This window comes from Falco cherrug, chromosome 6 (assembly GCF_023634085.1).
Source record: "Falco cherrug isolate bFalChe1 chromosome 6, bFalChe1.pri, whole genome shotgun sequence".
Classification (NCBI taxonomy): Eukaryota; Metazoa; Chordata; class Aves; order Falconiformes; family Falconidae; genus Falco; species Falco cherrug.
Genome location: NC_073702.1, coordinates 65,484,809 through 65,499,868, shown reverse-complemented (window position 1 = coordinate 65,499,868; position 15,060 = coordinate 65,484,809). Strand labels below are relative to the sequence as shown.

At 37.9% G+C, this 15,060-nt stretch overlaps 1 protein-coding gene across 2 annotated transcripts in view; it reads right to left on the bottom strand.

The window, feature by feature from the left end:
- Positions 1-951: 951 nt before the first annotated feature.
- The window catches only part of WASF1 (WASP family member 1), a 99,859-nt gene continuing 85,750 nt past the window's right edge, over positions 952-15,060 (bottom strand). Inside the window, exons 4-9 of one of the 2 annotated variants that reach the window (XM_055714870.1) lie at positions 9,545-9,698; positions 8,753-8,870; positions 7,743-7,912; positions 5,504-5,683; positions 3,515-4,152; positions 952-1,858 (exon numbers count right to left, since the gene is read on the bottom strand). In XM_055714870.1, the coding sequence (XP_055570845.1) occupies positions 1,701-1,858; positions 3,515-4,152; positions 5,504-5,683; positions 7,743-7,912; positions 8,753-8,870; positions 9,545-9,698 (1,418 nt within the window). In that variant the 3' untranslated portion in view covers positions 952-1,700. Of the gene's footprint in view, positions 1,859-3,514; positions 4,153-5,503; positions 5,684-7,742; positions 7,916-8,752; positions 8,871-9,544; positions 9,699-15,060 lie in introns of both variants that reach the window. The other variant, XM_055714869.1, reaches the window with a different exon arrangement.

The window sequence follows — 15,060 nt, the reverse complement described above, 5'->3', positions numbered from 1 at the left end:
AAGCTAAGCAAGAATGGGAGAATAAACCAGATGGCATTATTTTGAAGAGAAGTATCAAAGAGAGTAGTGTATAGAGAAGAACTACACCGATAAAGATGCAGATTCACAAATAGTGACAATGATTTTTCTCCCACAAACACAGCAAAGGCATTACTATTGTAGTGGAAAAAGTCTTGAATATAGCAGGCCACGTACAAAATTATAGCAGAGGCTGAGATGGTGACAGTAAAGTTGCAAGAGTTGCTGTACAGTATTCCTGCTCCAGTCTGTACCTGTTTTTTCCCCAGTCCCAAGAGTAGGCTAATAACCACCTGTCCCTGTAAACTGTTCTGCAGCCTGTAGAACATTCCACGTTCCACTTCCAGAAATGTCGTTCTGACTTTCAACACTTCTTTTCTTCTATTATACAATTCCATCTTCCAGGAAGGATTTCACAAGGTAAGAGTGTGCTCTTCACACTCTCACGCTTCCCTTGTCAACAGGATTTTGACTGTGCTCAGACTTGAAGGAGTTATTCCACAGAAGGGAAACAAAAAAGCCCTGCGCAACATGCAGTACGCTGCTAGACAGCACTTCAAAATTACTTTGCAGTATCACCCATGTTCTTTGTCATCTTTCATTAACCATAAATTTGACTGCTTAATCTCCTCAAGATACAGTGAAGGTAAAGGTTTTTTTAAAAAAACAATCCTAAATCATATAAGCCACAAGCTCCCAGTTTTGTTTTCAATTTTTTTTAACTACTGGATAACAGTGAGATTTCAGCTTTTTTTTTTTAGATATGCATATAGACATCATTTGATGCTACATGTTTTCTTGTTTAATACGGGTCATTAGATCAAGCGCAGAATAGTTATTGTAACTTTGTAGACCACAAACTACATCTTTGAAATCCAAGGATCCCTCAGGTAACCAGTGAAAGCAGCCTTCATTGAAAAAGCAACAACCAGGAACATTTAAAATGAACCATTTATTAAATCAAACTGTTATTTTAACAGTTACATAAGTTACACAGCATGTTTAAGTCAAAAGATTTCACAAGAAAAAAAAAATTAAACTTTTATTATGCAGGCAAAAATAGTACCACACAATATGTACCCGGGAGGGAAGAAGGGAAGGGGACTCTCTAAACATTCAAATAAGGCCATAATTATTTAAAAACAACAATAAAACAATAATAAACCCCCCAAATACCCATTTTCCTTTCAGTGTGTTCAGTGCTGCTAACTATATGTACTTTTAGTGTACAGATGTAATCGAGGCAGTGATATCTTGATAGCTAGGTTTAACGTTTTAAAACACGATCAGAAGTGGAGTAAGGCTCATTAGTACATACAGCTGCCCTTGGAATGTCAATCTCAGTTGCCTTCATTAACTTAAAATTCACAAAGTGCACAGTAAAGATATGCCAAAAAATTGAAACTGCTACTCTACCAACAGCTGCCCATGCTTAATACTTAGTGGTCTATTGGAACAAAGTATGTTCTTTCAAAAAAGATGTGTAAGAAAAGCCACTGTAAAACATTTAGTTTCAAAGATGCACTAGGAGCTTTTTGTAAACTGAAACGTAGAAAAACATGGATTAATTATGTAAAGAAAAGAATACAAAAAACACTAGAAATGACCATTAAACTTTCAAAGAACAAGCACCACAATGGACGTTAGCATTCAATTTTGCAGTGTACAGCAAGGTAATAATTTTACTCTAACCAATCCACTTCATCAAATTCTGAATCATCTTCTGAGTCGCTATATTCCACAGCAATGCGACGAGAAAGTATAGTAGCAACATCATTCTCAATACGCTCGTGTTTAGCTTCTTGTTCACGTTGCTCTTCAACCTTGCGTAGCTGAATACCTAAAGAACATCAAAGCAGAAACTTATTACTCTCCTCCTTTATCATTATACAAAGTATTTAGCTCATGATTCACAAAATGCTTTGCAAGCAAAAATGGAGGCTGAGGACACTGTCCCACTCGGAGGTTCCCTCTCAAGTTTCTAAAGACACAACTGGAATGGCACACTAGATCACCAGTCCTTCTAATGTAATATCCTGCTTCTGATTTCCCATTAAAAATACACCCACAATTTTAGTACCACTGTGATTAAGCCATTTTCCTATTTGTATTTCCAGGCACTTTCTATACTTTCTCTTCATGATTTCAATTAAAAGTTACAGCTATTTGAGTATCCTAACAAAACAGGTCCTCTTGTAAGCCAGTTTTGATCATGTAATGACCTGGTTTGGGATAAAGTATTACTTAAAGATCAAACACAAAGGAGAAATAACACATACCAACAGTATGAGAAAGTTAAATCCAGTAATTTAGCTAAAAACATGACGGAGGTTATATATTTTGGTTTCATACTCACCGACACCACAGACTGACACAATCTAAATATGACCTACATCCTGTGCTTAATACTGTCTGTTGTCAACTGACTGGCAACGTGAGCACAGGTCCTTAGGTGGAATTTAAGATGTGGTAACTAAAGCCTTTGTTTATTGTGCAAGACTTGGTCAAAAGCGCTTTCAGGAATCACCTAAATTGTACCAGCCAGCTCTCCTTTATTAGTTTTTTTGCTGACATTCTCTACTAATGTTCACACACCACTGCTGTACTCAACTGTTGTTGATACTTCTTCAGATTCAGTGATATTATCAATTCATCTGCACATAGATACTTCAAAAATATTTTGAATTAGTATTATAGCCTATCTACTGGTATTACGGTACCTGCAGATTCTTACTGTGCTGTAGGTGCAGAGGAAAACCAAGAAGAATGTAGTAATCTTTCTCAAAACGGTTTGAGTACTAACTGTTCAAGGATGCCACACGGTCAAACAGCAGCACTCACAGTGCAGTGGGGATTTTTCTGGCCATAGGCATGTACGCTGAAGAGTACAGCGTGTACGTACAGCTCCTCGCTAGATCGTCAGAGGAACCCTGCCCTGCACCTCTGCCATTCACTTGCACTCTGCCAGTGGGGCACCCTGTAAGTTAAGACTGCTCCAGTACTGTGTGGAGACATGTCAAGATCAGATACTTAACAGCTTTAAGTCTTGAGCAATGATTTCTGAATGTCATTTATATGTTGTTGTATGATGCCAACTGATCTGCTCTGCTTTTATCTACCAGCCTGTGAAAAAATGTTTTTCTCTTCTACACAATCTGTAGGTTATGGGAAATAGCCATGCTTTCAGGTAAACAGAAATGAAGATACAACTTCCACAGATCGTCTATAAACATATACTTTTTTAAAAATAAAAAAAAATCTAACTTCCATAGAAAACCAGTTTTGCCATCCAATCTAAACAACTGATAAGCGCAATTACAAACTGAAAAAAATCTACTTGGCAAAGCGTATGCCATGAAGAATAAAAAGCAGAAACAGACTTCAGATACATTCCTCTAACTTCTTACACATGTGAAATACTCCATCTCTCAAAGCTAACGTGTATTTAGGAAGTTCCTGAGACGGTTCTTTTTGCCCCGTAACAGCCAAACATTACCTTTCCGTATTGCTTCCAGCAGAACGCTTCTAGCATCACTGATTACAGGAAGAGTTGAAGGATGGCGTTTGGGTTCAGGAGCAGGAATCACTTGGGATGGTGGAGATGGAGGCATCAGCGGGGCATGAGGGCCAGGGACAACGGTTGTGGGAGGAGGGTGCAGAACAGAAGGAGGGTGAGAAAGGGCTGCAACTGTGACAGGAGAGGAGGGTCGAATGCCAGGAGGTGGCAAGGGAGGAGGTGGGGGTGGTGGAGGAAGTCCCTGTACTTCAGCTTGTGGAGGAACGGGGTGAACAGGTACAGCTTCACACACTTGGGCAGCTCTAGTGACAGGGGGTGAGGGTTGTGCTAGGGGAGGAGCAATTGGAGGTGGAGCTGGATGTAGGACTCCAGGAGCTATCTGGAGAGGAGCTGGTGGAGGTGGCACAGCTGGGGCTTGCAGAGCAGCTGTAGGAGGGGGTGGTGGAGGTGGGACTGGGGGTGGTGGGGTGGAAGTCATTGCAGCTCTTAATGATGAAGTTGACAAGGCAGATGGAAGAGGTGGTGGTGGAGGAGGAGGAGGAGCGGGGCTCACAAACACTGGTGTTCTGCCTGTTGCTGGCGACTGAGGACGATTTTCTACCAAGCCAGTAGTAGAACTGAAAGATCCAATAACAGGACAAAGTTATTAGAGCTGCAGAATGGAAAAAATAGTAGTAGATTAACTTCTGCAACTAAACAATACTGAACGCTAGGCATTAAAGAGCATTTATGTACTATGGTGACATACCTACCTCATATACAAGGAAATCTAATTCTCAGTATGGAGTATGCATCGGTCTTCCAACAGACCTCTGCTCAAATTCATCTATTAACTGAGTTCATGCTCTTATACAAACCTGCATCTTTATCAAAGGTTTCCTATAGTAGTATAACTCTCCCCTCCCATCCCTAAGTAAATGCAAATTATTTTTCTGAAGTAAGGGAACTAGCAGTTCATTAATGGCTTCAATTGACAGAACTTTAAACCCAAAACCAAGTAGAAGCAATGAAGATGAGTTACATTTGAAATACGTATTTGTGGTTTGATGACATGAGTGAGACTAATATCAAAGGTCATCAATTCTTTGAACATAGAGGTATATTTATAAGCTAGATACTCATTACACTGCAACAAATAGGTGAATTGAAGAAAACAAAAGGGAACAGTAAAATTATTTTCCTGGAAGACCACCAGAGGATTTCTTTCAGCTGTTGTGGAAAATTGATCTAAAGAGTTAGGCATTTCTGTGTATGATCTCCTGAACATAAAAAGACAAGTCTTTACAAGAGTCTTGCTGATGTAATAACTGTGTCTGAATGAACTGTCCTCTATTCCAAATTGTATGTACCTGACCATAAAGTAAGATTTTGCATATAAAACAACAGGGCAGTGACAACCAGAGCTTTTCTTTAGAAAATACTCTAAGTATATATCCAGTTCTGGAAAGGCACAGAGAAATAAAAAATTAAAAAACTTGGGGGAAGAAACAGAAAAACCCACTCGCAATTTAGCAAATGTGATGAATATGTAGTTTTGACAGCTGACTGTCTTACTGCGATATATTCTTCCTTTTATGTAGGCTGAAACACAGCTTAGTTTTACAAATTTCAGATTTCCAAATTTCAGAAATTCCAAAGTGCAATCCTGAGATTCTAACACCTCTTGCAGAAACATTTTCCATACAGTTAGCATGTCTTGTCATTTAACTCTGAAGGCGACACGGTCGCAGTATTAATGGCAAGGTGAGGCCTGTCCCCACAATGGTACCCTACCAGGTTTAGATGCTGCCCTTTCTCTCTGGTTCCTTTGTGGCCCTGCAGCTGCAGACACATCAGGGCTGTGGACTGACACAGCCCCTAGGATGTGTGTACTGCCTGGCTTGCATGGAAATAATACTAGTGACTATTAAGGGGTGGCGGGAACTAAAACTCCCCAATAAACCTGCATGTGGCGTGACTACTTTGTACCTAACACAAGGAGGCACAGGTTTCACATCTCCTGCTCCATGCATTGGAGGTGGCGGTGGTGGTTCATGTGGTCTGACCAACACTCGCTCCTCGGCTCTGTTCAGAAGCTCAGACATCTGGCTATAGGGTAATGCAGAAAGTGAGTATGATCCATCCATATGGTCCACATATGCTTGAGATCTGTAGGAAAATGGCAAAAAATGATCCAATTTAACCTTTAGTAAAAGTATTAGTGCCCTCAGCTACAGTCCTATACTTCAGTTTGATTTCTGAATGCAAGTATCTCCTCTGCACTGATGCTGCATATTGTACTTCATGGCTTTTTAATAATTCACCCCATTTTCCAGGCCATTGCTTCTAGCAGCTCAAAGGTTTAAGGGTTTTGATAGGTATACCAGACAATTTCTGTAGTATGTGTGTGATCTTAGTGTTTATTAGTCACATTATTTTGAGTTAAGTAAACACAGCAATACAATCAGAAACACATATATACCAGTGTATTATGAATCAGACAGTAATTTTTTCTGCTCCTCAGTCTCTACATATATGCAACCATATTCTTTTATAACATTGATGAAACATCCATCAATGTTAGAATGGTAGAACTTACAACAATTTAGCTGAACTGCTGTCAGAGGATCTACATTCCAATATATACAGAGGCCTCATTACTTTAGACCTAATACTTTGTAGCTATACAACAGCTATAAGGAAGATAATCTAAACATCTCTTGAGTAGTAGCGGTAAAGATAGATGATTAAACTTACTTGTTGATGACAGCTTTAGACACATCTCAAGGACCTTATCACTTAGAAAATTTTAATTAACTACTCAATGAAAGATTTTTTAAAAAATTCTTTATTGAATTCAGAGGAAGTGTGTTTGCAGAACACTTTCCAACAAGTAAAGCAATACTCTACATTTCCACACACTGCCACCACTGTAGCATCTAAGCCTATTAAATTCTTTGGGGGTGAAGTTCTTACCCTGTTAATCCAAAGCTTGGTGCTGTTCCGTATCTGAACAACATGCTCTGCACATGTAGTGCTCCCAAGCACTACAGCATTATTTATAATTGCATTACTGGTACTGAGATAATCAAGATTTAGGCCAGACTCCTGCCTGTATATAAAAGCAGTCCTTCAACAAGTGTCTAATGTGGAATGTGATGTACAACACAACAGAAGGACAGCAGGAAAGTAGATGTTTCTGCCAACAACTTGTCACAGCAGTCTACAAAGATAAGATACTACAAAGCATCACAGAAAAATGCTAATCACCATAACCTGAGGTGTACCCTACTGAGTGAAATGCACTGAGACCATTTTTACTTTCTGAACTGAGCTAAGTTTTCTACATTTTCCATTTTTCAGACAGCAAACATTATCTCCTAGAGTTGTCACTGGTAAGTTTCATTTGAAGGCCTTACAAAGCTAAACAAAACACTCTCTTATGGTACGCTTTTGGCCAGCAAAGGATAGGGGAAAAATGTAACTAGTTTTTGGAGGACAATGAATACTTCTTAATTAAAAGAACCACAAGCCCCCCCAAAACATACCCCCAGAACTCCCAATACTGCTTGTCAAGCCTCTTTCCTATCAGATGTTTCTTGGCTGGTAAAACAGACTTGGTTTTGCACAAGCACCAGAAGCGTAAACACAGCAGATGCATACCATGTGAAATGCTACTTTTAGCCACCAGCAAATACGTGCTGTGAAACGAAAATCCAACAGGTTGGATTTTGTAATAGACTATAACCAGAAATGTCAATCAAATCTTGGATTTGCTCAAGAGTAAAGAGAAGCTCAGTGTTCTCATTTGAGTTCCAAGTGGATGTTTATTCACATCACACCCATCATCTAGTCTTGGCTGTGTCTGCTTAAGAAAACTCAAGAGACTGGAATAATAGGGATTTTGTAGGTCAAGACGGGAATATAGTGACACACCTGGGTGCAAGCTTGCAGCAGTGACGCTACACCATCTTCCAGATGCAGACAACAACACATCCACAAGGATACAATGAGTTCCAAAGGTGCACGCTACACTTAAAAATAACAAGATAATAACTACTCCTTTAAGGACACACTAAGTATTTTAAAATTGAGTTTTTGTTGAGCTAAATCAATGATTTCCAGTGCATTTCAATAACAGCAGTAGCATCTCATCATTTACCATTTCTTAAGCATGTTCACTATGAGTATCTGTACCTAATAAAGCATAGAAAAAATAAAAAGGAACCTTGATTCAAAATGTGAAGCTGGGCCATTAGCAACTTCAATGTGCTTATGTAAGAGGTTAGCATCATCTTCTGCGAGCTCTGGACCTTGGGCTAACTTCTGCCACTCTCTCCGTCTGTCATGAGGTGCCCTTGGCACTTTTTCTGGTTCATGAGGGCGATCTAGATTTTTCTGCTGTAGGAGAGTTGTGCAAACAAAACTGACAACTAAGACAGTGTTTTTTAATTAGCTGCATTTAAACATCAGCCACAAAATAATGAAAACCAATCCCAATTCAAGTACAAGAAAAATTTACTTTCAGTATTAAAGACAATATGTAAACCAAAATGATTTGTTAGAGGCAGAAACTTCAGTCTAGTGGATAATTAGCTGAATAATACAGAGAAAAATAACTGTGTAAGTAGCTTTTTATTCAAAGTCTGAAATGAAATTATGAATCTGACACTTGTATTTACTGTCTCTGTGTATGAAATACAAAGAATAACAATGAAACAAAAAAGTAGCATTACCTTTGCAGAAATGTTTTATTTTAAGAAAATATAAACAAGTGCTCTATTCCTACTGATTTCTTTTTGGTTTAGAGTAAACATATCCATTAGAATGTCATTCAAGCTTTTTCACCTGTGAGATTGTTAGAATTTTGTATTATAAAAATGCTTTTCAGTGAGATTCTTTATTCTTGCTGTATTCCTCCTTTTTTCTCCTTTTTGAGTCATTGCTAGAAGACTTACAAGTTTTGGCAATCCTGCTGTTAGTTTCATTAAGACAGCATGAAACCTCTAGGCCCTTTTGTATTATTTTACTATTATTGTTGTTGTTGTTATTATTATTTTTATATTTATTTGTTAAAGTTAATGGAATTGAATGAATACCGGTAGCTTTAGTTGAATGAAGATGACTCTGTAAAGTTTGGATTGTTATTAATTGCATAACCAAAAAAAGTACCATAACTGCAAGTAAACCCTTTCCAGGAAAAAACAACCAGAAGCTATGTAAAGCTAACATACATACCTTCTGCTTCCTCTTCTCTTTTCTTTTGTCCTCGGTGTCCTGCAGCATTTTTTCCTTCCACAGATCAAAGAAGTATGAAGGATTGGTATAAAACTTCAGACCCTCTTTTCCATCATCCCTGAAATACAATGACACAGATCAGGCATACTATTTATCTGACAACACATGAATCCAAACATTTAAGGCAAAGGAAAGGCATAACAAAGAATACCTAGTATCTCAGACCCTGCAATATTTTACTGAACGTTAAAAAGATGAACATTGACCTCCTGTGCCATCATTCTTTACTATCTTTCCTTGTATTCAAGGTCTGGTTCTAGGAAAGTAACTCTAACACAAGCTGCAATAGCATAAATCCCATTCCAGTGACTCAAATATTGCACTTAAAATAGTGAACACATTTGTGTGGCTGCTCGTGTTCAACTATGATTCAAACTGACTTTGGGGCAGCAAACAACATTCATTTCCATTAGAGATCTTTCCTTCTACATACTTAACTGCTTATTTTCTTCACTTAACATTCAAGAGCATTATACAGTTTAATAAACACAGATAATAAAAATAGCTTTTTCTTAACCATTGTTACACTGGGGTAAAATCTGAGTCAAGTGGAGTAGTTTTAATGTTTACAATGTCTTCTGCTGCCTGCGTTCCTTCAGCAGCTTCACAGTTTTATAGTCTGGCTCCTTAAATACTCAAGTGCTACTCAACATGAGCAAGATGCCTGGATACAGCATCTCTATTGCATAAAGTAAGCTAGAAATTTGTTTTGATTAATTTTGTTTTACTAACCTGTAAGGGGTGAGAATGTTAAGCGGAGGAGGCTGTTCACAAATATCATAAGTTTCTTGCAAAGGAATAGGCAGAGTTTTGCGGTCAAATAGCTGTTGATCTTGAATTGTGGAACTCCGGAAAGCTTTCCTCATTGTAATGTCCTGCAGTGACACTGAAAGGGGGTATTACCGTTTAAAAAACCCACCAAAGTTTACTGGGACTGATCTGGAATTGCTTAATGGTGGTTAGAATATAAATACTAAGCATTACCTCTAGTATCTTACGCATTTTACAGCAAATATAATTTCATATAGCACTACTGCCACAGCAAGATATTGTCAGACTGTGCAAAACATGCTTGTGATGTTCTAGCACATTATCCTCTGCTTAGCTTCACCAGGAAATTTTTGTCCACCTGGATAGATATCAGAATTCTGCCCCTCCAAAGTTGTTCAGCAACTTGTTTACTGCAGCTATAAAATACCACTCTGTAGTTCAGAAGTACCCGATACCATTTACCAACTCCATTTCACAATCCTTTTGGTACTAAGAAATTACTCTCTGTCTTGAGGTATAGAGTTCACCTTTATACTATCAGCAAGCCAAACTCTGCCTTCCTTGCATGCAGGCAGCAGTTCCCACTGAAGGCCCACTGAGATGCCAAACCAGCAAATCATTCAAGCTTATGCTACTGATGTCAGTGAGTTTTAATGGGAGGTGATACTATGTTCCAACACATGAAACTAGTCAAATGTTTTTTAATCAGACTGTTGAATTGAGATGAGACTTCTCTGTTTAATTCAGGTGAGACACCTTGAGTGTTTAAGCACAGTAGTTAGGAATAATTAATTATCTTTATATGTGTTTCAAAGGGACACGGTGCTAGGTGAATGCAGTAGATTAAACAGTGACTTGAAATATACTGACTTACGGCTATTAAAGCCCCTATATATTTTTCTATTTCACAATCGCTAAAATTTAGAAAAAAGATTAATGGAAAAGTGACCAAAACTGATGAAACTTGCACTTTTAATTCTAGAAACATTGTACCCATTACGTCTTATATTTTTCTCCCTCCTTGATCTTCAGTTACTACATCTGTGAAGCCCAGGTGTGTCTCAAGACTAACCTTGCAGCCAACCTTAGACTCTCACTAGATAGAGCAGCAGACCTTTTCATTGGTTTGGGCTTTTTTTAAAATTTAATCTCAAACAATACTGAAAACAGTTTTAAGACATACTAGCAAAGAGGGTATTTTCAGCACATGCATTTTATCTATAAATAGTTACGTTTATTTTATACAAACAGGTTGATAGTAGTGCCCCTTTACTCAAAATGAGAGGACACCCCCCCACCCCCCGCCCCTTTCCTGTATCCCTAGGGCCTTCGGGAACAATTTTTTAGAAGACTGCATTTTACTCTGGTTCCTGTAACACATACAAGTGTACACACACATATGTATGTACACATACACAGAGCTGGATTTCTATGGTATGATCACAAAGGGGCAGAAAGCAGGATTTTTTCCAGAGGGCTTGTAATTCCCGGAATGTTCTATCTTCTTATCTAAGCGTTTTGGCAGCATCCTTTCTGAGGCTAAAGATGGGATTTATTTGATTTTCAGTTTGGCTTTTGAGGTTTACTATAGTTGGCAAGGTTGTGTGTTCCTGGAGAAGTTTCCTCCTTTTTAGCCTTAGGTTCTATTTTATTACAGTGTCTTTTGTTCTTTTTAATACCTTTAATTAGCTGCTTAGAAGCCTTTTTAAGTGTGTGAAAGAAATATTATAATATATGAATGTCAGCTAGGAGTCTCAATTTCTGCAGGTATTTTTTAACTCATAAATAACCATATATATTTTGTACCTGTCAAGTACAGGTTGTAATTTGTGGCAGAAGTTCCAATTAGAAGAACTGGGGTTTACCTTACCTAAAACCCTAGTCTTAGGTTCTTTTACACTTCAGCGTTTTTTCTTTGGGTTATTGGTTTTACAAATCTCACTGAACATACTTGTTCAGAGTTGCTTGGCAATCCTGCAAGTCTTTAAACTGTCTGAAACTTATTGGAGACTAGGCCAACGAAAGAAAAGGTAGTGTACTTGTCTTTGAACCTGTGTACATTCTGAAGGAAATAAATTAATTTATTCCAATAAATAAATACATTTCTTTGTTCTAATATTAGAATGCTCACAGAGTATGTAGCACCACAGTATTAAGACATACATTGCTCTGTAAACTCTTCATTAGCATTCCTTACTCTCTTCAGTGAGCAAATACAGCTGGTCTAATTCATCATCTCCATCTTCTTGTTTAAATTTTGTAAAAATGTACAAGGGGGTAACACACCTGAGGATAATCAATCAATCCCCAACAATAAATGTAGATTACTTTCTCTTCTAAAACTAAGCTACATAGCAACAGTCTTTATATAAAACATCCACTGCAGAATTTCAAACAGCTATCAGCATTTTCTGCGCTGATATCCAATGACCAGCATTCACTGAAAAGCATGGCATTGTTCAAAACAACTGACTACATTAAGACAACATCACTAAGGAAATGAAAGGACGAGGCGCACAAAATACTGAGAATCATGACACCGATATAACTTGCCTGCATACAGGGATCAGGTAAATCCCATGTTGCAAGCACAACGTAGTCCTGGGCTGTGCATGGTTTGGCTTACAAAGCCATTTGTTTAGCTTGCCAGCTGGCTACGGAACAGAAGCCCTCCATGACTTGCCACCTCAGGGGAAAGAATATGTGAAAACCCGGCTGGTCATCCAGCCATTTAGCTTTGGCTGGCTGACAAACTGGCACTGCAAGAGGACAGGTCAAACAAGTTGGATGCATGAATTCAGGTCTGAGAAGAGACAAGACACAGGAGGAGGAGTTGGAAAGGCTGCAGGCATTTGATTTGATGCTGACAAATTGAAGCTTCCAGTTGCCTAATTCCTAACTAGCACCAGAACCTTCATACAGCCCAAGATCCTAAATTTCACATGGATACATTTTCCTACAAGTCCATCTGCTACATCACTTGCGTTTACTGCAATGAATGGAAAATGGAGTCTTAAATAATTTCCTTAAATTGTGAACATCTCAAAATTTAAGTTGAACATTCATACCACAATGTGAACAAATGTCAGCTTATCTTTACTGTGTCTGTTGTTTGGATTGGATGAATTATATCAGCCAGTCTAACTTCCAGCACACCACAGTATTTTCTGTATAATTAAAAATTATCTCTGTCTGAAGGTTAAACTATGACCCTTTTGAACATTTAGTTTTGAAAAAGAGATGCCAGTCCATCTTTTTTTTGCAGTCAACAACAAACTGGGGAAAAAAGGTATTTAAATTGCACTCTAATTAATATACAATAACTTACGTTTCTTTGGGGCTGAACTACAAATTAAATAAAAGAACACATCAGTAGTACACATATATAAAATAACATTTTATATCCTGTTAAGCCTCTTATTAAACTGCAATCCTCAATTTGTAGTAAACGTCAGGTATGGAGCACATCAGTGTACTGAGAGACAGTAGCTATTTTTACATTTCAAAAGGTATTAAAGACTACATTTCATTTTACCTTACCTGAAGAAAAAAAAAATGTTGCTGGATTTTTTTGTTCTTTTAAACTCACTCTAACATACAATTTACGACAAGGTTCTAGGCCAAAAGATACTGCTCTCCTAAAGGTGGTAAATAAATAAATAAAATATATTCCTTGCAAAAGGTTGCTCTCTCAACACTTTCTGAAGAATGTCATCCTGACAACTCTATGAACTCTTATGACCATGAACTCTCGAATGCCACAGCTGTGACTCCTCGCAGAACTGAATGACTATGGGAAATTATATACAAATCAATGGACTTTGCTGCCCACAATTCCCTTTCAGTGCTCAAAATCTTACCCAGAGATTTGAAAAGTTCAGGGAAGAAAGAATGACAATATCAAGTGAATAACTAAGTCAGAAGATTCCAGTTAAAAGTAATTAACTGGTGTGTGTGTGTTGAAAATTCTGTTCAGATAAAGATTTGTGCAATTCAGTTCCTAAAGAAGCTGAAAACTTCTGACTGGTCACTGAAGGTTTAATAGTGGCTAAACGAGAGACTACCTACTTCAGCAGAACAGAAACTACTCTCCTTTGGGCTTGACCCCAACACAAGAAATTCACATTTTCTGAAATACTGGTTTAAAAAAATTCAAACCAGCTCAAACACCTTTTGGATAGAGAATATATGTAGCTTAACTACTACAGGTAAACAAAGAGAAGATGTAAATGTTAGAGCAATCATTTTAAGAGGACTCAGAAGCTGCTTTCAATGCAGTGTGTAGAACCAGGGAGCCCCAGGCAGCCCATTAGGGAAGATGTGAATCACCCAGCTACATCAAGCAGCGAATCTGCTGCTGAGTCTCAAGAAGACCTGCACATTATTTAGCAAATGACATTTTGTCCAGATCCCTCTTTTTACATACAAAATACAAATTATGCAGTACCATGGTTTTCCCACTGAACTATTAAGCCTCAGACACTAATTTAAAACTCATTCACTTACTAAATATGCTATAAATTGAATCAAGGGCTAAGAAAATTGGAGAAAAAGCATATAGAGCAGTTGGAGCTCAGCTCATCTGCACAGATCTTTGAGAGGGAGATGCACTCAAATCCAACTTTCATTAGGTGGACATGCACCAGGAAAAGTGACCTGCTATACAATTTAATTTAACAGTCTTTACTTGACTTTGGGGGTGAAAATTTTTAGAATGAATTGACAGTAGTGTTATCCTCCACATTAACTTACTACATGTGGAGGTCATGACGCAAATTTCATGTGCTCCCTGTTCTTAACTTTGATTACATTTATACTCAAGCCACCAAAATCCTCTTCAGAGGTTAGACAGTGAGCTGCCCCTTAAAATAGGATTCACTACTCTTTCCTTCTAAGTCTCATATGGGCCAAGTATCCTGCTTTTAAAGTTGTCTGACTCTCCCATTTTCAGAAATATACAGATCAAAATTAGCTATCAAGCTTTTTAGGTTTCTCCCCACTTTTTTTTTGCCTATAGCACAACATCAAATCTCTCTTTAGCATGAATCCAGCAGAATTTCTGAACTATCCTTGTCGTGACAGGGTAGTATTTCCAGAATGTTTACTAAAAAACAAGCCATGTATTCAAAGCCAGAAACCTACTGAAATACAATTCACAACATTGTTTGATTCCTTTCCTGAAGTATGCCAGGCTGCTCACCCATAGCACTTCTGCCATTATGCTTTTTAAGTTGCTTGTCAGATTTGTAATAGAAATGCAATAGAAACCAAGAATGTGATACACTGCACTTGAGATTAAAAGCCTTTCCAGTTATTTAAATTTACTTAAACTTCCAGATTTAAATAGAGTTAGGCAGTTCATATTAAGGAACTGCTAAATTAATACCGGAATACACAGATAAACTCTTAGTTTATGAATTCTGCTTCTACCATGATACCATTTATTTCCGAGTGATACACAACTATTTTCTAATACT